The 24,744-nt window shown below is 43.5% G+C and overlaps 1 protein-coding gene across 1 annotated transcript in view; it reads right to left on the bottom strand.

The window, feature by feature from the left end:
• CNTN3 (contactin 3) overlaps positions 1-24,744 on the bottom strand; it is a 393,326-nt gene that overhangs the window by 151,279 nt on the left and 217,303 nt on the right. Inside the window, exon 3 of the mRNA XM_084832495.1 lies at positions 7,881-7,976. Within this exon, the coding sequence (XP_084688621.1) occupies positions 7,881-7,976 (96 nt within the window). The remainder of the gene's footprint in view (positions 1-7,880; positions 7,977-24,744) is intronic.

Raw genomic sequence — 24,744 nt, 5'->3', positions numbered from 1 at the left:
TGGCAGAAAACGAAGAGGATGTAAACAGCCTCTTGTTGAGGGTGAAAGTGGAGAGTGCACAAGCTGGTTTGAAACTCAACATTAGAAAAACGAAGATCATGGCATCTGGCCCCATCACTTCCTGGCATATAGAAGGGGAAGAAATGGAAGCAGTGACAGATTTTACTTTCTCGGGCTCCAAGATCACTGCAGACGGGGACTGTAGCCATGAAATTAAAAGACGCTTGCTCCTTGGGAGGAAAGCTATGGCAAACCTAGACAGCATAGTAAGAAGCAGAGACATCACCTTGCCGACAAAGGTTCGTATAATCAAAGCTATGGTTTTCCCAGTAGTAATGTATGGCTGTGAGAGCTGGACTATAAGGAAGGCTGAGCGCCGAAGAATTGATGCTTTTGAACTGTGGTGCTGGAGAAGACTCTTATGAGTCCCCTAGATTGCAAAAGGTCAAATCAGTCAATCCTAAAGGAGATCAACCCTGACTGCTCATTGGAAGGATACTAAAGTTGAAGCTCAAATGTTTTGGCTACCTAATGCAAAGAGAAAACTCACTGGAAAAGACCCTGATGCTGGGGAAGATTGAAGGCAAAAGGAGAAGGGGACGGCAGAGGATGAGATGGCTAGATAGCATCACCGATGCAATGAATATGAACTTGAGCACACTCCGGGAGAGAGCGGAGGACAGGAAGGCCTGGCGTGCTATGGCCATGGGGTCACAAAGAGTCGGACGCGACTTAACGACTGAACAACAACCAGAACTGTGCTTCCAGCTTTCTTCATTTCAGCAGTATAACTGGGGGAAGGAGAGACATTGTGTTGCCACTATTGTTAAAGAATTAGGAGTCAGAAATCCTTGCCAACCAACTGCCAATCACCCATAGAACTACCAATAGATCCTGATCTACAAATAGATCCCAATCTACCTTCTGCCCACTCCTAGTCTAAAAACATTAACACTGATATTTCCAAATTCAGCTGAGGTGAATTCACTCATCATTCAATACATCAAACCTCCTGACCACTGCATGACCAAAAGGTTACTCCCAGGTCTGTTTTTCCAAGGGGGAGAAAAAAGTATGTGTTCAAATTGTGTCTTCCTGCACAAGCATTTGGGTGAATAGTTTTATAGTGTGGGAGTTAGTAACATCCCATCTGCAGATGATGAAAGAATTCTCACCTTTCACCATGTGTTATTTGGATTGCAACACTCCATAATATCATCCTGTTTTTTGTATCACCTTCTGTTTGACATCTCTCAATCACATTTCCAAAGGGGACTTGTAAGTCAATGCAGCTATAGACACATACGATGTAAGTGACTAACTGACAATCTCCTATCTATATGGACATGTGGAAAAATAATATGCCACAATCTGTTGTTTAAAGATAACCACATAAAATGTTGTAAATGAGTGTGGGGTTGTATCACAAATTCTTAACCTATTAATGGGGCACAAAGCACAAACCATTTAAATTGAGGGTCAATCTTAACATTGCCATTAATATGTAGCATGCAGCTATGTCTGTCCTTTTTTTTTTACACAAATATAAGTGCAGGGGATTCAATCTGAATTGGCATCCTAGCAGGGAAGGTTGGGGGCTTTAATGTTTTGCCCTCCCCACTGTGGTCTCGATCTGGATTGGGAAGGGGGCACACCTGCAATTTGGCTCAGTTGTCTTCAATGGGGACTTTTTCCTATGCAGATTTCAGATGTGGGGCCCCAATCTAGATCAGGACCAGAGCAGGAAGCAAAGGATTGATCCCCCCCCAATCCAGATTGGGGTACCCATGCTTGTTTGTAAGGAAGGAAAAAGAATTGATGTAGTTGCATGGGCAGTATCCTCTACTACCACTGTGCAAAAGGAACTAGTGGTTCCCACTGGTGGCTGGTGCCTCTGATTTCAGTGGAGTTGTGAATCCTGATTTCTGAAAATTCTGATTTTCAGTCAGAACTAGCCTGAACTCTAAAGGAGCTCTCCAAGGTGCTGAAACTATTTTGGGGGTGGGACCAGCACCTTGGAGAGCTCCTTTAGAGTTCTGTCTGGTTCTGACTGAAACCTGGAATGGATTCGCAGTCCCATTGAAATCAGAGCCACCAGCTTCTACTGGGAGTCCCTGAAATAACCCCAGAAATTAGCAGAAACACTTGTTTCCAGAACAGGACAGATCAGCAAAGCTCCCTTCTATGACCTCCACTGACCTGCCTCATTTCTGAAATGAGCGTTGCCCCTCATTTCTGGTGGTTTCAGAAACCAATAGTTCCTGCTGGGCTAGTGGTAGTGCAAACAAGCCTAAGAGGATGGTAGTGTCCTTACTGAGCTGAGTCAAGGAAGCTATAAAACAATGATGGGGATCATCAGGCTCTCCACATGATGTTGGACTGAAACATCATTTCTCACAATTGGTTATGCTGGCTAGGGCTGATGAGAATTGAAGTCCAACAATATTTGGAAGGCCACAGGTTCCCCATCCCTCTCTTATGGCTTCCTTTAAAAAGCAGAACTCTTGTAAAACAAATGCAAGTTAGAAATACAACAAGGTATAACAAGAATTATACTGAAGTGAAACAGAGAGGTTGTAGAGAAACCGAATGAATTATGATATATACTGAAGCGCTCTAAAGGAATTCAAATGTGAAATTGTTGATCTTCTAATATAAAGACAGAGCTTGTCATTAAAAGAGTCTTCTTTATCAGAGGAATGTAAGATAGCTCATGTAAAACCATTTTTTAAAAGGATCAAGGTGAGAACCAGGCAGTTATAGCCCCATTAGCTTAAAATTTGTCATGAATAAAGAAATTGAAAGATTTATTAAAACTAGAATGATTAAACATATAGAAGACTAAGCCTTTTCTCCCACAAAGGATGGCTTCTATACAGCAAAGTACCATTTGGACTTTCTCAATAGAAAGGCTGGACATGGTAAGGTGGGAAGAGGGAACACAATGTACCTACTGGCAGTGAGTCCAACGAGATATGCTCCCTTCCCCCACATGGCCTTTCCTAAGGGAAAAGCTGGCCACTGACAGCTTGTTAGCTAGCAGGGGCTGGCATCTACAATTATTGGTTTGGCCAGGATGGCCAGCAAAAATTGTAGACCATGGCCATTGACTTAGATGGCTTAAAAAAGATGAGATAAATATATGGAGGATGACTCTGCAGATGGTTAATAGTGATGATAGCCAAATGGAATCTCCAGATGCAATGAAAATATGAATATCAGTTGCTGTGGATGAAACAATGGGATAATCTGTTGTTTCCCTGTCCTGCTAATATGTTTCCCAGAAGCATTGAGCTGACCAGTGTTGGAGAGAGGATGCTGGATAAGATTAGGGGTAGGAAATCTGGTGTCTTCCAGATGTTTTGGAATACAACTCCTATATCCCTAACTATTGCCTATGCTGGCTGGGCCTTATGGGAGTTGAAGTCCAAAACTTCTGCAGGGCACTCAATGGATCTTGCTCTGATCTGCTTCTTTTAACTGCCTTGATTTGTTTACTGCTTTCTGCTGTTTGAAATGATTTTAATTGATACATCTTTTAATGATTCCTGTAAGTTGCCTTGGAAGTTGTGGGAAACTGAAGGGTGGCTTCTAAATGCTGTTAAACTGAACAAAAAGAGCAAACAAACTGAGAAGGACTGTTCTTATGTACTTGTGCTTGAACTAACAAATATAATACTCAATGATCTGGATTCACACATAACAACAAACCAGTACAGGTTGAGGATGGGTTGTCATTGAATTGTGGATTGTTGTTGATTTGTGGGTTGTCATTACATGTGAACTATATCTAACTATGGGTTGTTAACCATGAACAATCCAGAGTTCACAACCCAACAACAAAGCATGGGTTCTTTTCCTGGGTTGTTCATGGTTAACAACCTATAGTCAAACCATAGTGCACAGTTCGCACGTAACGACAACCCACGATCCAATGACAACCTACAATTCAATGGCAACCCATAGTCTGGGTTGTCATTACATGCAAACCAGGCCTATGAAACAGAATTTCTACTTCATCATATATAGCTGCATAGCTTTAGCCCTTCCCCAAATTCCCCAATAAGTTTTCATCAATGGCAGAATTTTTTTTATTATTCTGTAAAAAAAACTTTTGATCTCATTTGCTGCTCTTTATATCTCTGAATTTTACATCTAATGGAAGACTAACTCATTATGGAGGTTGTCAATAAAACAACCTGTGACAATTTAAACTATACCAAATGAAGATGGAAGTTCATGTTCCCTTAATTATTCCTTATCAGTATATGTCTGATGTATTACACTGCTGAAAGATAAAACATGGACTGTGCTCCACAGAAATCAGTGTACTGGTGATTATCATAATGAGGAAAGGTCACCATGACACTAAGAAAAAAATTAACTACATGAAATTATTGCCTATATTTTAAGCCTATCACATAGAAACTTACAGTGACAGAAAATGTACAAAGCTTGAAAAAACCTCTATCACGGAATGTCCCGCAAAACCTTACACATAACTCTACCTATAGAAAACAACCAAATTCTCATTAAATTCCAAAGGGTGAACATTATGTAAAACTAGAAACATCCAGTAGCTTTACACTGTAACAGCAATGAGGTACATCCACAGTTGCATGAATGGAATTCTGTTCACCCAATGAGAGTTTTCATATGAACAATGTAATACGTAAGGTGTAAAAATTCATTTAATAACACTGTAACAATTACCATGAACAAGGAAGTACATTTTGTTCATGTAGCTGTAGCTAGATTGTTATGTGAGCTTCTGTCATGCATGCTTCACCGCTGACCTCAGTAAACCACTTGCACAATTTGTTAAAGGCAAATAAATGACTGTAATATGAACTAACTGTGCTTTGGCCAGCTGTATATATCTGGTGGTAGTATCTTATTTATTTATTTATTTATTTATTTATTTATTTATTTATTTAATCGCCCATCTGGCTGGTCACCCAGCCACTCCGGGCGATGAGCCACTCTGGGCGAATATCAACAACAGAAAACTTAAAAGATCTCTCCACATGTGTTTCTGCTCTCAACATGCTACACTGGATTGTGTTACATAATTGTCTTGTGTTACATAATTCAAAATAGTTGGTTTGACGTTTGTTACTTAGTGGCATGGAAGAAATCTTATAGCCTCCACTGTAGATGAAGTTAATATAGTACAAGGAAGTTAACATGCTTGAAAGGAAGAATTTGATATTCATGACAGTAAAAACATCACTTCTTTGGCAGTTTCATTTAAACTATTTTTTACATATTAAGTGCTCCTGATGAAGGTGTTAAAAAACAACAGCAAGTTGGTGCATTCTTTATAGACTCTGAGCTTTCGTAGGTCATACAGTATAACATTTGTATTTATTATACTGATGAAAGGAATGGTATACAGTATATATGTTTGTCATATCACACTATGTGATAGATAGATATTCTCTATCTATTTATATATGTGTGGATACACACACAATTCTATCAGAGAAGCAGGTAGCAACATCTGTGCAGTCCTAAGATGCACAACCATTGAACCTGCCACAATCAGGAAGACTAAGGATGCAATTGTATACACATTAAATTGCAAATAAGCCTCCCTAAATTCAATGGGTCTTAATTCTAAGTATACTGTATGTATAGGATTGTGCTGTGAATGAGTTAGGTTACATCTAACAAATGTGTGGATTCTTTGTGTTGTAAAGAGTTGGTTCCAACATCCCCCCCCACACACACTTCCCCTGCTCATTTTGGGGAAAAAATTTCTCGGTTTCCCTAATAGCTTGGATAAAAATAGGAGTACATTATCACTCCAATGCAGAAACGAACCAAAAGTCTTCAGCTAATAACTTTCAGGTATAAAAGGGGTGACATGGGACAGCAAAAAGGGGAGCAACATTATTCCCCTCACTGTTTTCTCCATTGTTGGTTCTCCAGTGCTTGAAAGAATTTTAAATCCAAATAAAAATGGCAATAGAGTTTGTACTAAAACCAGTCAGAATAAACATTTCTAGAGGAAAGCTGCCATCTGGGTTCCCAAAGGCACAGAGGAGCTTTAGGCTGCTAGGCAGTTAAGGAAGTTTAGGGCACAAGCCTATGGAGATAGTTGGCCACCTCCAAACTCAGAGGTGACTGACTATCCAATGCAGGGCAGGCAGAGCACAGAGGAGATCTTCTCCTCTGCACTTCGGCTGTCCTGTATTTGTGGCTAGATTGCTGTAGGGGTGTACGAAACCCCGCTTACCTGGCTCCGCCACGTTCCGCTGGGGGGGGGAGGCACTCCGTCCCTCCCCCTGGAATCCTCGCCGGGGGGGAGGCAATCCGTTCCTCCCCCCCGGAATCCTCGAAAGCCAGCTGTGCTCTGTGGTGGCTCCGCAGAGCAGCCGGCCAAGCCCAGGCTAGGGCCGTCCGCAGCCAGATTTTCGGCCGCGGAGGGCTCTGGGTAAGGAAAAAAAAATGTGTACACAAATGGCAGCGGCTATGGCCACCACCATTTCCATTCCTTATTTTGCTTTGTCTTAGTCTACGTAAATATTTACATAGACTAAGACAAAGAAAAATAAGGAACGCTAGTGGCGGTGGCTGTAGCCACCGCCATTTGCGTATGTTTTTTTTTTTTTTTACCCAGACGTTTTAGGCTACATAAAAACTTACGTAGCCTATCACGTCTGGGTAAAATGCGTACGCAAATGGCAGCGGCTACGGCTACGGCCGCTGCCATTTGCGTTCCTTATTTTTCTTCGTCTTTTTTTTTTTTTTTTACAGAGACGTGATAGGCTACGTAAAAACTTACATAGCCTATCACCTCTCTGTAAAAGAAAAAAGAAAAAAGACAAGACAAGACAAGACAAGACTGCAAATGGCGGCAGTGGCAGCTGGCCGGAAGACCAGCCGTTGCAGCTGCCCGGAAGACCAGCCGTTGCAGCTGCCACCGCCGAATCTGCCGCCAAATCCACCGCCGGAGCCGCCGCCACCCCTCGGAACATCCACCCCAGGTAAGTCTCGTCCCAGGGGGATCCGCGGGGGGGCGGGGGGGTGGCAGGCTGTTCCGCCACTGAGTTCGGGGGGCCGAATGCACTGGCATTCGGCCTCACCGTGATCCGTGGCGGAATTCTCTGACTTCCCTAGATGGCTGATTTTGGCTGTCTAGCCAGGGAGGCTTGGAGCGGGGTGAGGCTGGATGGCACATAGGAAGCATCATACCAGCGCTTCTGCCATTCCCTTCCCATCCCCAAGGACTCTCTTTTGCCTCTTTTTACGTTTCTACTTCTGGTGGCTCTGGTGCTGGTGCTACTTTTAAAGTAAGGAACTTCAGATGTTGCAGAAATGATAGCAGTGGATTGCAGTACATTTCCTCCAGTGGACTAGACAACCGTAGAAGTTCCTTTCAGCTCTATGAGATACCTTCCAACACCACAATTCTTTTGCCTTCCTGCCATCTGTAACTGAAGGTCAAACTAGACATGATGCTATTCATGTCTGTAGCACTTCTGTGGCTGAGTTTTTCAATACAGAACTTGCTCTGGCTCCCCAGATCAGACTGAGACCATTAACTCTTTGCTCCCACTGCAGTCTCCAAACCACCCCCATGGCTCTTGTTTGTAATAAGAGAAAAGCTCCCACTGCCCCTCCACAAGCATGCCGGCCATATGTTACAAAAAATAAAATAATAAAACCCAGTGCACACAGGCTAAAGGGGAGAATAATGTCATGTCTAGTTTTGCCCTGAAATGTATGCTTTCAGACTAGCATAGGCCTATACGTTTATTATTAATCTGACCTCAGTATTTGCTACGTTTTGTGAGGCAAAAATGCAAACTTGCACTATCCATCGTTTTTATTGACCATAGAATAGATTATGGATGTTTCCAAACATAGCTTACCTCCAGAATGTGTTGGTGGCCCACACAGCAGAACAACTCCTTGTCCTTCTCGTACAGACACAGTGCTTCTCATTTTTGTCTTTAAGTTTTCAAGATCTGTTTTTCCCAAAAAGAAAGGAAATAAATGTGTTAAGACAGCAGAGACAGCAATAAAAAGACAGGATTTTGTAGTAATACCACTGGCCCTAAAAGTAGTAATATACTGCACTTAAGATACTCATTCATTTCAGAGATTATTCATGAAGCAAAACCAATTCTGCATTAAAAGTTTCTACAGAACACAATTGTTACTAGTGATGCTGCCGAAGCTGGTAAATCCTTGGTTTGAAATACAAGGCAACTCACAATGCCCGCCTTCAATACAAAGCTGATTATTACAGCCCCTGACTTCTTCTCCCTTACTCTCCCACCCACCCATTTATTTATCTGGCTGCTGCTATTGTGGTTGTAGCAAGGAGAGAAGGGACTAAGATGGTTCTTCTTCTGAAAGAGCTCAGGTGTCTTTTGCATGCACTGAGACCTCAGTGCCTTCATATATACTGCACTTTTCCCCAATGTTGATCAGGCCATCCCTGCTCTCGCAGATTCAATTATAGTGCTTTCTCCAAATTAATTACAAACTGGAGCAGAGGAAGGTCCGCTCATCCTAAGAAGTCAATTCAGATAGCTGCAAAACAGAACAGTTTAACGGTATGTATTTTTATTTACAAATTTATAAAGTATAGCTGCTCAGGTACAGATGTTCAATGATGCACTCAAAGGACATTTTAAAGTAAACTACCTTTAGAACAAATGATAATGAAAATGTTGGGTTGACCAAAAATAGTTATTGTCTGAAGTGTAATTTTATTTCTAACATTAAAAAAGCAACAACAGATGTTCATCCAAGTCACTTAACAGTGATTTGGCATTTCAGTGCCTCATTATTTCAAAGGACAAACTGTTGAATGCAATAATACCACTGCTGGTTTACTGTAACCTCATTCTGATAGTTTTAAAGCTTTTAGAACATCTAAACAACACAACTGTGTGCTCATGATAATATGTTAGTAAAATGCAAAACATTACTAGTGTGGTATATCATTTTAGCAAACATGTCCTAATACCTTCACAGTAGCATATTTCATTTGAAATGTCCATAGAGTAGGAATGGAAACTTAGAACCTGTAGTCCTCTCACCATTTTTTAGTGCCCTGTGGAAAAGTTCTAATGCCTTGTGTATTTATAGCCCATGTTCTGTTCAGTTTCTGAAAATGCAATGAATAACAGAATAGCAAAGTATATATAAAGGTACATTTGAACCAGAGCTGTTATTCAGATCAAGGAATCATGTTGATCTGATAAAATAAGGGCATGTGGGTGGCAATTTTTTCAGAGTTGGGGCAAAAACTTTCAAAACAATTTTTTTTGGGGGGAAGAGAGAGAGAGGACTTCCTCATGATTCATGCTGTATGTGCAACTACCAGGAGGTGGATCCACTGGTTATGTTGTCAAGGAACCTATTAGAGAAAAGAAGGCTTCCTTCAGAAAATGGAAGTCTTGCCCAAATGAGGAGAACCAAAGGGACCACAAGCTTGCACAAAGGCGATGCAAGCAGACAATAAGAGATGCAAAAAGCATTTTGAAGAGCGTATCGCTAACGACATCAAGGCCAACAATAAAGAATTCTTTAAATATACCAGGAGCAGAAAACCAACTAGGGAGGCAGTTGGACCATTGGATGACAATGGAGTTAAAGGAGTACTAAAGGAGGACAAGGAGACTGCAGAGAAGCTGAATTAATTCTTCTTATCAGTCTTCACTGCAGAAGATATAGGGCAGATATCTGCACCTGAACTGATGTTTTCAGGAAGGGACTCTGAGGAACTGAGTAAATTTTGGTCATCGCACCTTAGAAAAGATATTGTAGAGCTGGAGAAAGGGCAGAGGAGGGCAACTAAAATGATCAAGGGGCTGGAGCAACCCCCCGATGAGTGAAGATTACAATAGCTGGGATTGTTTAGCATGGAAAACAGGTTAGGGGAATCCAGTGTAACCCCCCATGCCTGCACCCCTGAGTCCCGCTTGCTGAGCCCCTGCCCCCACTCACCCTCTGCCCGCACTCGGCATGTGGCCCACACATACCCGAAGGCCTTGTCGAGTTCTGCAGATGCCATTTTTTTAAAGATAAAATGGTGATTGCAAAAATGCCCATATTTGCATATGCACAAAAATGCACATTTTGCATATTATTGTGAATGCCCATCTCTGTGTGCAAAAATGTTCATTTTTGCAAATGTGCATATTTGCGCCTGTGTGGAAATATGCATTATTGCAAAACATGCATATTTTCGCACAGGCGCAAATTTGCACACTCACAAAAATACACATTGTCATGGATATGCAAATACGTGCATTTTTGTGATTGCCATTTTATTTTTCAAAACAATGGTGACCATGGAGCTCAGTGAGGCCACTGAGCTGAGTGTGGGCTGCTTGCTGAGCACAGGAGGGGTTCAAGCACAGTCTGGGGACTGGCGGGCAGGGGGCTGGGTGAATCCGGATGGGGTGGATTCACACATCCTTAGTAAGGGGGACATGATAAAGGTGTACTAAATTATGCATGGTGTGTATAATTTCCGGTTGGAGATGGTGTCGTGATCGTATCCTCGATGCATATCTCCTGAGTTTCAGCTTTAAAATACCTCTTTGAGACTGTCGCATTATCTGGGTATTTGCTAGTAACCTTGCTTAACCATTTATTCTTTGTTTTCTACATTTATAACTGCTTGTTATGCTTTCGGAGGTGAGAGGGGGCACGGCAACACTGAAAAGAAAGAAAAGCTTGGGAACGCTGCCTATGCCACCAATGCTGCCCCCCCACCCCGGCAAAAATTTCTAAAGAAGCAACTGAGAGAGAGGAGCTGCTTGTTTTGATTTTTTTTAAAAGAAGTCTTTGTAGTTATCTTTTCAGTCAAAGCAGCTCGAAGAGCTTATCACTCAAAGTAGTTCCACTCAGGATTCCTTCACTACTCTTCAAGGGCCTGTAGATATTTACGTAGACTATCACGGGAAAAAAAAAAGGGAATGCAAATGGCGGTGGCTACAGCAGCCGCCATTTGCGTTCCCTTTTTTAGCTGTGATAGGCTATGTAAATATTTACGTAGTCTATGATGGTGAAAAAGGGAACGCAAATGGTGGCCGCTGTAGCCGCTGCCATTTGCATTCCCTTTTTTTGCCGTGACAGGCTACATGAATATTTACGTAGCCTATCTAGGGATGTACGAATTGTGTACCTTCCATGCCGCTTGACTTCCGCAGTTTGCGGCCAGTGCTCCGTACCGTCATTCGCAAGGCCCCGGAATTCTCCTCTTTTTTTTCCTCTCCAAGAATTACGAAGATAAATCTGTGCCGACAGCCGTAATTCTGCATAACTTCCATAAGAAAGGCTATTTTTCATAGATATTTACGTATTTTTCCCCTTCCCTGAGACGTGCAGTAATTACTTTCAGCCGAAACACTTCCTCCTCCTCGGGGCTTCCCAAAACAAGGCTGCCCTGGGTGTGCCTGAGCGATGCACTCTTGGTTTAAAGCAACGCTGTTTGAAAGAAAGAAAGAAAGAAAGAAAGAAAGAAAGAAAGAACCTTTTAAAATGACCATGCCGGTCTGGAGCCCTGCACCAGGTATTATTCCCCCTGCTAGGCTTTCTATTTCCACATCCAGCCTTGTTGGTGACATTGTGAGGCTAAAATGGAGAGGGGAACCAACTCTGTGCATGTCTACTCAGAAGTAAGTCTTACTGAGTTCAATGCGACTTACTCCTACACATGTCAGCACCCCACTTGCCCCCAGCTCAGCTTTGTATTTCCACATCCAGCTCATTAGCAAACCTCCTGTTAGTTATCTCAGAAGACTCTTGGGTGAAGGGGGGGGGGGTTCCAGGGTACAGCTGGATGGAGGGAGATTATACACACACACACACACACACACACACACACACACTAGAAGAATATAGTTTTTCATATTCCCTGGTATGTTTATTCCTCATTTTGTTCATTCCCTGAGCATGTGCAGAGTGTGCTTTTTATTCAAACAAAGAGAAGGTTGCTGATCTTTCCCTTCATGCTGCATTTGTACAAGTGAAGTGTGACTGCTTCAGAAAGAACTTTCCATTATACTGTCTCTTTTTCTTCATGTGTTTCATAACAGAAGTGTGGTGTAGTGGTGAGAGTCCAGCCCAAAGTCACCCAGTGAGATAACTAACAGTAGGTTTGATCATGAGCTGGATGTGGAAATACAAAGCTGAGCTGGGGACAAGTGGGGCACTGACACGTGTAGGAGTAAGTTGCGTTGAACTCAGTAAGACTTACTTCTGAGTAGACATGCACAGAGTTGGTTCTCCTCCTCTCCATTTTAGCCTCACAATGTCACCAACAAGGCTGGATGTGGAAATAGAAAGCCTAGCAGGGGGAATAATACCTGGTGCAGGGCTGCAGACCGGCATGGTCATTTTAAAAGGTTTTTTCTAGGGATGTCAGAGAATTCTGCCACGGATCTTGGTGAGGCGGAATGCCAGTGCATTCAGCCCCCCGAAATCCATGGCGGAACGGCCTGCCACCCCCACCCCCCCACGGATCCCACCCGGGGCGAGACTTACCTGGGGCGGATGTGCTGGGCGGTGGCGGCGGCTGGTCTTCTGACCAGCTGCCACCGCTACCACCATTTGCAGTCTTGGCGATTGTTTTTTTTTTTTTTTTTACAGGGATGTGATAGGCTACGTAAAGACTTACGTAGCCTATCATGTCTGGGTTAAAAAAAAATGCATACGCAAATGGCGGCGGCTACGGCCCCCGCAATTTGCATTCCTTATTTTTCGCCATTTTAGTCTACGTAAATATTTACGTAGGCTAAAACGGCGAATCAAAAAGGGACACAAATAATGCCCACTATGCTATTTGCGTTCCCCTTTATTTTTGCCGTGACAGTCTACGTAAATATTTACGTAGGCTAAGACGGCGAAAAATAAGGAATTCAAATGGCAGCGGCCGTAGACACTGCCATTTGCGTACGCAGCCACTGCCATTGGCGTACGCCTTTTTTTTTTTTACCCAGCAGCCAGTCCGCAGCCGGAAATCCGGCTGAGGACAGCCCTGGCCTGGCCGGCTGTTCCGTGGAGCCGCTGCGGAACAGAGCCGGCCATCGAGGATACCTGGAGGGAGGACCGGATCGCCTCCCCCCGCATCGAGGATTCCGGGGGGAAGGATGGAGTGCCTCCCCCCCCCAGCGGATGCCGCCAGAGGAACAAGGTAAGGGATTCGTACATCCCTAGTTTTTTCTTTCTTTCTTTCAAACAGCGTTGCTTTAAACAAAGAGTGCATCGCTCAGGCACACCCAGGGCAGCCTTGTTTTGGGAAGCCCCAAGGAATAGGAAGTTTTTGGCTGAAAGTAAACAGAGACGGAGGATTTCAATTGAAAAAGAATACCCACAAACAAGGCGGTGAGCACAATTCTTTTTTTAAAAAAAAACACTTATGTATCAAAATATACTACCTTGCATTTTTATTTACAAAAATTTCGCGACTCTGTGCAGATGACAAAAAAAAAAGCTGCATGACTGCTGGCTCCACAGGACCTCATGGTGCCATTCTGCAGAGGATTCCATGGCACAGACTGAAGGGAATTTGATCCCATTTCAGTCCGTGGCAGAATTCTCTGACATCCCTAAGCCTATCACAGCCTCTGTAGGGACGCAAATGGCGTCCCTGCGTTAGCCGTGATAAGCTACGTAAGTATTTACGTAGCCTATCACGGCCATTCGAGGAGCACTGGAATGGCCGATAAAGGTAGGCTCCATTCTGGGCCTGTTTCGCGGGGTGGGGGGCTTCGTTCCACCATGGATTTTGGGGGGCCGCATGTGCTGGCATTCAGCCTCACCAAGATCCGTGGCGGAATTCTCTGCCATGCCTAGATTATACTAAAGAAATCACTGATAGAAGACAATTTACCAAGGTGAGAAATCTAACAAAGCAAATAAACTTGCAATACCACATCAAATATACTGACACATTTTGCTTTTTTTTTTTTTTAAGGCCAGATGAAGAAATTTTTAAGCTCTGATGCTGCAGAATCATTTCCCACTGGCATTAAAAGCTGAACTAACAGAGTATTTTAATACTAATGAGGGTACAGCGGGTTTGTGTGCCATTGAGTGGGAGGCCAGTAAAGCTTTTATAAGGGGCCAAATTATTTCTTATGCTTCTTATGAAAAGAAACCTTAAAAAACTCACAGACATTTTTAAATAAGAAGCTGAAATCTCTTATATTTCAGTTTGCCACTTCCCCCACTGCACAACTATCAAGACTTGCAGAATACTAAGCATGAGCTAAATAATATTCTTTCACAGCAGGTGGAATTTGCTCTGACTTGTCTACAACTGAAATATTGGGAAAATAGTGAATGCCCTAGTAAGACCCTTGAACCTTGTCTTAAACAGCATCAACATCAAAATGTCATTTCAGCTAATAAAGATGAGAGTGGCAAAATATATACTTCTCCTATAGACATAAATTCACAATGTTAAAGTTTTATTCTCATCTTTACAGTACCAGTAGCAAGATATCATAGCAAGACATGGATGCTTTTTTTATCAGATCCATCTTCCACGTTTAAATTCTTCACAACAACAGCTCCTTTTTGTTCCTCTGTGTTTAGAGGAAACTGTGAATAGAAATATATATAAAATGAACAGTGGGAAATCACCCAGTCTGGATGGATTCCCAATTGAGTGGTATAAAACATTCTCCAGTTTTTTAGCTCTAAAGTTGTACTGCCTCTGTAACCATATTTTCGAGGCAGGCTCCCTTTCTTCATCATTAAATTACCATGATTCCTAAGCCTGGCAAGGATCATACCTATTGTGCTATCAACCCATATCATTAATTAATGCAGATATCAAAATATGAACAGCAATCTTGGCCGATAGATTGCAACAAGTTATGGCTGCATTGGTTAGACTGGACGAGGTGGGATTTATTAAAAATATACAGGGGGCTGACATTCTTAGATTAGTTGTTGATCTAGTCACTTTAAATTCAGAAAGAACTAACCAGGCAGCCATCATTGACTAATTATGGTTTTCCTATAGAATTTTTGAAATGGATTAAAATTTTATAGTCAGCTCCAAGAGTGATGACTAACGGTTTATTTTCAGCTTCTTCTTTTTTTCTTAGGCGGGGCATTGGACAAGGTTGTCCACATTCTCCACTGCTATTCAACTTATGTTTGGAAGTCCTGGCATGTGCTATTGGACAAAATAGTAGTAGTAATGGATTTGTCCATTTTGGCTTAGAATTTAGAACTAGCTTTTATGCTGATGATCATTTGTTGTTTATCTCAAAACTCCAGTCGTTGGTTCCAGCTTTGATGAAATTGGTTAATACTTTTGGTGAATTGTCTGGCTATTCAATTAATTGGTCAAAATCAGAAATAATGCCAAGTGGAGATAGGGTATACTCTAGTGTCTTAGCCAACTGGCAATTTCAACAGTGCCCAGAATCTATTACTTATTTGGGAATAATTATCCCTAGAGATATATCTCAAATGATTAGGTTAAATTTAAATAAGTTGATTAATGATATTTCATAAAATATAGAAATATGGGCATCTTTGAAGTTGAGTATATGGGGTAAGGTTAATACACTTAAGATGAATACTATACCTCAAATTATTTATGTTATACATTTATGGATGGACAAAAGTCCCTTACCTGGTCCCGCAGCTTCTTTCGGTGGGAAGGGAGGCGCTCCGTTTCTCCCCCCAAAATTCTTGGCGGGTGGGGAGGCACCCCGTCCCTCCCCGGTGAAATTCTGGCCGGGGGGGAGGCGCCCCATCCCTCCCCGCCGAAAATCTGGGTGGCGGGGAGTGTCCCGCCTCTCTGGCCGCGAAAGAAAAAAGTAAAAAAAAACAAAAACGTGATAGGCTACGTAAAGATTTACATAGCCTATCATGGCTAGATTTTCAAAGTCAGCCGTGATAGGCTACATAAATCTTTATGTAGTCTATCACAGCTGTCTTTTGAAAAAAAAAAAAAAAAAAGCGCGTATGCTAGGGATAGATGAAAGGGACTTACCTGGTCCCGCAGCTTGCTTCGCGGTGGGGGGGAGGCGCTTTGGTTCTCCCCCCGAAGTTCAGGCGCTTTGGTTCTCCCCCCGAAGTTCAGGCGAGTGGGGGGAGGCGCCCGACCTTGCCCGGCCGAAATTCAGGCCAGGGGGGAGCCGCCCCATCCCTCGCCGCCGAAATTCAGGCCGGGGAGGAGCGCCCCGTCTACCTGGCCGTGAAAAAATAAAGTAAAAAAACAACAACACACACCTGTGATAGGCTACGTAACGATTTACGTAGCCTATCATGGCTAGATTTCCAAAGTCAGCCGTGATAAGCTACGTAAATTGTCACGTAGCCTATCACGGGTGACTCTGAAAAAAAAAAAAGCGCGTACGCAAATTTGCATTCCTCAGTTTGGCATGTCTAGTCTACGTAACGTTCCCGAAAGTAAGGGAACGCTATTTGCGTTGCCCTTATTTTTGCCGTAGTCTACGTAAATCTTTACGTAGACTAGACGTGACAAACTGAGGAACACAAATGGCGGCGCCCCATGGGCGCCGCCATTTGCGTACGCAATTTTTTTTTTTCAAAGTCAGCCGTGATAAGTTACGTGACGATTTACGTAGCCTATCATGGCTGACTTTGGAAATCTAGCTGTGATAGGCTACGTAAATCGTTACGTAGCCTATCACGGGTGTGTGTGTTTTTTGTTTTACTTTCCTTTTTTATTTTGCAATGGCGGCGGCGGCAGCCGGTCAGAAGACTGGCCGCCGTCCCCGCTGAAACGCCGCTGAACCGCCACCGGGACCCGCCACCGAGAGGGACATTCGCACGAGCTAAGTCCCATCCCGGGGGGGGGGTGGGGGGGCCGGCGGAGAATTTCACCACCAATTTCAGGGGGCCGAATGCGTTGGCATTCGGCCTCCCGGAGATTCGTGGAGAAATTCTCCACCATCCCTAGTGTATGCAAATGGCAGCGCCCATGGGCGCCGCCATTTGTGTTCCTTATTTGGGCACAGGTAGTCTACGTAAAGATTTCCAAGACTACGGCGAAAATAAGGGCAATGCAAATTTGCGTTCCTTATTTTGGGCACGCGTAGCCTACGTAAAGATTTATTTACCCTTATTTTCACCGTAGTCTACATAAATCTTTACGTAGGCTATGCGTGCCCAAATAAGGAACACAAATGGCGGTGCCCATGGGCGCCACCATTTGTGTATGCACTTCCCCCCCCCCAATGTCAGCCGTGATAGGCTACGTAAAGATTTACGTAGCCTATCATGGCTGACTTTGAAAATCTAGCCGTGATAGGCTATGTAAAAATTTACGTAGCATATCACGTTTTTTTTTTTTTTTTACTTTGTAATAGCGGCGGCGGCAGCCGGTTGGAATACCGGCCGCTGCCGCCGCCAAACCGCCGTTGAACCGCCGCCGAGAGGGACATTCGCACGAGGTAAGTCCCATCCCGGGAGGGGCGGGGGGATGGCGGAGAATTTCCCCACCAATTTCGGGGGCCGAATGCGTTGGCCTCCAGAGATTCGTGGAGAAATTCTCCGACATCCCTACAATGGGATTCCCATAGTTATACCAGGCAAATATTTCCACAAATGTAATGCTTTTGTTTCATCAATTCTTTGCGGGTTCCTTTCCACCAAGAATATCTTTGAAAAGGATGCAACTAGAGATGGCGGAGAATTCCACCACGGAATCCGTGGAGGAACAGCCTCCTGCCCCCCACCCCCCCAGCGGAATCCCCCGGGAGGGAACTAACCTGGGGGGGGTGGCGGATTTGGCGGCGGATTCGGCGGGTGCGGCGGCAGTGGGTGTGGCAGCGGGTGCAGCGGCGGCAGGTGCGGCGATGGATGCAGCAGCTCTGGGTGCAGCAGTGGCGGTGGGTGCGGCGGCGGCTGGTCTCCTGGCCAGCTGCGGCCGGGTGCAGCGTACGCAAATGGAGGCAGCTATGGCGGCAGCCATTTGCGCTCGCTATTTTTCGCCGTTCTAGCCTATGTAAATATTTACGTAGGCTAGAACGGCAAAAAATAGCAGACGCAAATGGCGGCGGCCATAGCCGCCGCCATTCGCGTACGCGTTTTTTTTAACTTTGTCATGATAGGCTACATAAATATTTACATAGCCTATCATGGTTAAGTACAGGGACGCAAACGGCGGCGGCTATGGCCGCCGCCGTTTGCGTCCCTGCTGCCCAGCGGCCGGATGTCCGGCTGTGGGTGGAGCCTGCCGGTAGCTCCGCGGAATCCCTGCGGAGCGGAGCCGGCCAGGCAGGACTCCGGTGAGAGGGACAGAGTGCCTCCCACCCATCTAGGATTCTGGGGGGAGGGATGGAGTGCCTCCCCCCCCACCGTGAAGCAGATCCACGAAACGGTAAGTGACTTTCGTGCATTCCTAGATGCAACTTCCAATTAATGAAGGTTGGCTAGATTTTCTGGATTTTACTACATACCTTCAGGCTTATTTGCTGACCTGTACTACATTTTGGTCTTTTCCAATCAGATTTGATTTTCTACCTTGCTCAGTGTTGGAATCTTCTTGTCTGGAGCCTCTCTCTAAATGTTTGGCATTAGGTTCTCGACACATTAAGGCAGATAGAGCTCCTCCCACAGTCTTGGGAGTTAAGAGGTGTGTGGTATATAATGTCACGCCAATTACAGTTTGGTCCATTTTCCCATGCCAGATTGACTTCATGGGGATATCCAGTTTTAAAAATTGGAAAGAAAATGTTTTTGAAACATTTCAAGTATCTAGATTTTGAAACATTTCAAGTAGAAACATTTGCTAGTATCTAGATTCAGTCCTGCTGCTTTTACTGCTTTGGAGTCTCCTTTGTTATTGGAAACACTTATTGAAGCTGACCAGATATATCAACGCATAATTCATGTTTACAAATACTTATCATCAATGAATAAATATGATACATGTGGTCTACAGCAGGAATGGAACAGGGAATTGGGATGGCCTATTTTGTCTAATCAATGGATGGCCGTTGGCCATCTGTATCGGATATCTCGATGGATCTTCAGTTATGCTTTATCCAGCAAAAACTTTTGTTTCAGGTCTATGGGATGCCACAACGTCTCTTTAATAGATAGATAGATACAGTGTATTGCTTTTTAACCAATCAGGCCGTCTGCACACAAAACAAATAGAATTCTCACATCAACCCAAAAGGGAGACCAAAGTACAAATTATTAATAAAATAACTAACAAGAGCAAGTTAAAAACATTTTAAAATCCTAAAACAATATCTGCCAGAATATTATTACCATGTTTACGGATTAAGTTTTTTTATAACAGTCAATGACTTTCGCCTCTCCAGGGCTCGACTAACAAACTTAGCAGTCCTATATGATGTGTAATGATCTGTTCCAGCTAATAATAATCGAGTTATGCTTGCACCAGAAGTATCCTCAAGCACAGCTAATAGGGGCTCAAGATATTGCTTCCTCAAATCGATATACAATGGGCATTCTGCTAAAAAGTGTACCATGTCCTCTACCTTGGGGCAACCAGCTGGGCAATCTGCACTCATGCCATGATGGATCCTATAACGTGCCTTCACCTCCATCAATTGGAGTGAGTTCAGTCTACACCTAGTCATGAGCCATCTCAATTCATGTGAGGTGATGGAAATCAAATACGGGGGAGCCTTCCCCGGAGAGGTCATGATGCTTTTATAGATCTTGTTAGAGCGACTTTCAGCAGCAACAGCCATTGTTGTTTGAATATCAACATCCTGTAACCTCTTTGAAACCTCTTTCATCCCTAGCTGTATCATAGCCCCTCGCAAGCAAATATGATTGTGAAAAGCCCAACTCAGAGATAGATGTGGTTATCTTGTCTGCCCATGAGCCCCTTCCCATAGCTTCATATGCTAATAAGACCAAGGGGGAGGCCAGTTGGAACACTATCTTTAACCAGAAGAAAGTGGCAGCTTTTTGAACAAGCATTCCCACTGAGTGACAAGCTGTTTCTAGTCGGACAATGGCCTTAGAAGTGGATCTGGGAACCCCGAGTACTCTGGATACAAATTTATGCTGCACTGACTCCAATGAAGCAATGTTAGCATGGGTCCAGGCAGGTGCCCCATATAATATTTGGGGAAGTAATTTGCCCTTGTATAGTTCTATTAAAGGGGCCACCATCTTACCACCTGGTCCAGCAGCAAAACGAAGAATGGCATTACTAGTTATATTAGTCGTCAGGGCTATTGCTTTCAAGTGCTCCGACCAAGATCCTGAACTTTGAAATGTCACTCCTAGGTATTTATATTTGTTGACCTGATCAAGCAGGTGGTTATCCAGCTGCCATCGGTACTTATTTCCTCCTTTTGCCAGAGAGTAAGATTTTAGTTTTTTCGTAGTTGACCTGAAGGGCTTCTCTCACACAATATGAGCTTAGGGCTCTTAAAAGCCTACACATCCCCACCTGGGTGTATGACAGGAGAAGAGGTGGGAAGAAGTCTGGATTAGATAAGTAGGGAACCATATCATTAGTCTCTTTAATAAAGGTTTGTCAAACTTGGCTAATTTTGGAGGTTGTAGGGCCCCGGGCCTGTAAGCAAACTAATAGTAGGTTTAGAGAGGCTTAGAGATCCATGATACTCTCTGCTTTGGTTCACTATTAGTATTAGTAGCAACCCCTTGCAGGTGGGCCTCTTGGCTTGTAAGATACATCAAAGGCTGATGGAATGCCCCCCTCAGCACATTCCTCGCTAAGGAGCCTGGTACCATTTATCTTATCAGGGCCTAGCATGTTCCTGAGAAGTGAAGCTCTGTTTTTCTTAAACAGAATCAGGTGCATGTGCTGGGAAAGTTATGATAGTCTTGCTTCTGCTGAGTATATTATTAAGCGCTGCCAGGCTATGCTGAGAAAGTTGGAGATATGCTTCAACACACATGATTAATGCTTGCACCTGTCATATTATCTCACTGCTATGCATGAAACACATGTATGATATAAAAGCCTTCCTGTAGCAGAATTCTTTGTTCAGAGCGGTTGTCTGATCCAACCATTGGGTATGCCTGTGTGCTGTGAGTACTCAATAAAAGTCTCCTTGTAATCAAATCTGGATCTGACTTATCACTTTCTCGGCACCTCTAAATCTTGGAAGCCCACGGCTGGGGCATACAGCGGTGTAATGAACGCTTCTTTTATTCATATGTTTTGGAAATGCCCAATAATTACCTCCTTTTGGAAGTTATTATACAGATAAATTTTGTATTGGAAAGCTCTTTAATATTTACTGATGTTAATGTTCTCTTAAATTACTTATATGTTCTTTGGAATGTAACACATGGTCAGTGTAAATGGATCCTTTGCGCCCTTTTGGTTGCTAAAAAACTGATACTATGATACTGGAAGGATAAAAGCTCACCACCTATAATGCAATGGATTGAAGACTAACAACCCTAGAAATATTTGAAAGAGTGGTATATAGGTGTAACTTGCAAATGGACTTATATTTGGATATCTGGTCTGCTTTTACTGAAGTTTATGTATAGCCTATTCTTTCTCTCTCTCTTTTTCTCCCTAGAATATTGTAATATTTGAAACTGAGGATTTTAGAATATGTTGTTACAGTTTTAATTTTTTTTGGCTTTGTTATGTTTTTGTTTGTTTTGTTAAAATTCACAATAAAAATGGATTTAAAAATGCATGGTGTGAAGAATGTGGATTGGGAGACATTTTTCTCCCTCTCTTATAATACTAGAACCTAGGGTCATCCCATGAAGCTGACTCTTGGGAGATTTATAACAGATAAAAGGAAGTACTACTTCACACAGTGCATAGTTAAACTATGGAATTCGCTACCACAAGACATCGTGATGGCCACCAATTTGGATGGCTTTAATAGGGGGTTAGACAAATTCCTGGAGAAGGCTGTCAATGGCTACTAGTCCTGATGGCTATGTGCTACCTCCAGTACCCGAGGCAGCATACCCATGTGCACCAGTTGCTGGGAAACATGGGCGGGAGTGTGTGGTTGCACGCATGTCCTGCTTGTGGGTTTCCAATCGACAGCTTGTTGGCCACTGTGTGAACAGAATGCTGGACTAGATGGATGCTTAGTCTGATCCAGCATGGCTCTTCATATTGATCTGGGGCCCTGATTCGACCAGGGCCCAAAATAGATTCTTTTAGTTTACTAAGATGAAACAAAGGGATTTGTGCAAAAGGATGACAATTTATTGACAGAAAATGGATGCAGAATAAATACTCAAGGAAAGCTCACACCTCTCACCAGCCAATGAAGCTATCACAGCTGGGTGTCTGAGTCCCCAAAATAGACTAGAAGCCATTCCTAGAGCCACAAAAGTTCTCCAAGCTGGTAGTGCGCACATTCCTCCTTGGAGCGAGACCAAAGTGCAAAGCCCGCAGATTGGATCTTATGAGCTTTTCTGCCAGGTCTCCCTCCAGCTCATGGGCTGCCAGACAATGCCTCTCCTCATTCTCAGAAGCTGACAGGCCAGCAAACACACATTCAGGAGAAAGGGGACTTCTCTTTCCCAAAGGTGCTCGAAGCATCACAGGCTGGAAAATCCTCACCCATTCACTGAGAATAGGGCCCCAACATTCCAACATGGAAGAGGGACTTTCTTAGCTGTTCTGTGAGAATCAAGGCATGACACCCTTATCCCTTTCACTTCATGAAGTAATTGGGCAAAGGCTTAGCAATGTACATTTGGAGAACACGTGAGCCGGATCATATGTACAGCTGTATACCAAAATACTTCTGAAACTCAATATACTTTCAAAAGCAGTTTGTGATTTAGCATCCAGATTCCAGCCTGCCCTTTCTTGAATGAAAACAGGCCATGCCCAATCCTTGGGTAGACACAAGCTCTTTGGATCCAAGCCTAGGATTTTCTGTGTGTCAAACCACTCCCTGCCCCCAAGACCCCATGGTGAACTGATTGGTGAATTAAATGGCAGAACTGTAGTCAAATTTTGGCAAAGATAATTAAAACTAGTAGAATTGTAATACTCCTTCATGGATCACTGCCTTGTTGTGGCGAAGGGGCTTGTGTAACTCAGTGAAGCCATAAGCTATGCCGTGCAGGGCCACGTGGACAGGTCATGGCAGAGAGTTCTGACAAAGTGTGGTCTGCTGGAGAAGGAAATGGCAACCCACTCCAGGATTCTAGCCAAGAAAACCCCATGGAACGTATCACAAGGCTAAAAGATATGACGCCGGAAGATGAGCCCCTCAGGTCGGAAGGTGTCCAATATACTACTGGGGAAGAGCAGAGGGAATTTCCAAGTAGCGCCAGAAAGAATGAAGCAGCTGGGCCAAAGCCAAAAGGACACTCAGCTGTGGATGTGTCTGGTGGTGAAAAAAAAATCCGATGCTGTAAAGAACAATATTATTTAGGAACCTGGAATGTCAGATCAATGAATCAAGGTAAGCTGGAGGTGGTCAAACATGAGATGGCAAGATTGAACATCAACATCTTGGGAATCAGTGAACTAAAATGGACAAGCATGGGCGAATTTTATTCAGGTGATCATTATATCTACTACTGTGGGCAAGAATCCCTTAGAAGAAATGGAGTAGCACTCAGAGTCAACAAAAGGGTGGGAAAAGCAGTACTGGGGTACAATCTCAAAAACGATAGAACGATCTCAGTACGAATCCAAGGCAAACCATTCAACATCACAGTAATTCAAGTCTATGCTCCAACCTCTGAGGCCGAAGAAGCTGAGGTTGATCGGTTCTATGAAGACCTACAAAACCTTCTAGAACTAACACCAAAAAAAGATGTCCTTTTCATCATAGGGGATTGAAATGCTAAAGTAGGAAGTCAAGAAATCACCGGGATAACAGGCAAGCATGGCCTTGGTGTACAAAATGAAGCAGGACAAAGGCTAATAGAGTTTTGCTAAGAGAACACGCTGATCATAGCAAACACTCTTTTCCAACAGCACAAGAGGCGACACTACACATGGACATCACCAGATGGTCAGTATCGAAATCAGATTGATTATGTCCTTTACAGCCAAAGCTGGAGAAGCTCTATACAGTCAGTAAAAACAAGACCTGGAGCTGACTGCGGCTCAGATCATGAGCTGCCTCCTGCAAAATTTCAGCTGAAATTGAAGAATGTAGGGAAAGCCACTAAACCATTCAGGTATGACCTAAATCAGATCCCTTATGAATATACAGTGGAGGTGAGGAATAGATTTAAGGGATTAGACCTGATAGACAGAGTGCCTGAAGAACTATGGACGGAGGTCCATAACATTGTTCAGGAGGGAGCAACTAAATCCATCCAAAAGAAAAAGAAATGCAAGAAAGCCAAGTGGCTGTCTGATGAGGCTTTACAAGTAGCTGATGAAAGAAGGGAAGTGAAAAGCAAGGGAGAAAGAGGAAGATATATATATACACAACTGAATGCAAAGTTCCAGAGAATAGCAAAGAGAGACAAGAAGGCCTTCTTAAATGAACAACTCAAAGAAATCAAGGAAAACAATAGAATGGGAAAGACTAGAGAGCTCTTCAAGAAAATCGGAGATATCAAGGGAATGTTTTGTGCAAAGACAGGCATGATAAAGGACAAAGAAGGCAGGGACCTAACAGAAGCAGATGAGATTAAGAAGAGGTGGAAAGAAAAGTAGAAAACACAGAAGAACTATACAGGAAAGATCTGAAAGTCCCTGATAGCCATGTTAGTGCGGTCACTGAACATGAGCCGGACATCCTAGAGAGTGAAGTCAAGTGGGCCTTAGGAAGCATTACTAACAACAAAGCTAGCGGAGATGACAGT

The sequence above is a fragment of the Heloderma suspectum genome, chromosome 2 (genome assembly GCF_057233095.1).
Source record: "Heloderma suspectum isolate Gila_16-S chromosome 2, 16-S_ref, whole genome shotgun sequence".
NCBI classification, from domain to species: domain Eukaryota; kingdom Metazoa; phylum Chordata; class Lepidosauria; order Squamata; family Helodermatidae; genus Heloderma; species Heloderma suspectum.
The sequence above is the reverse complement of the archived record's forward strand: the minus strand, read 5'-3'. Positions and strand labels throughout refer to the sequence as shown.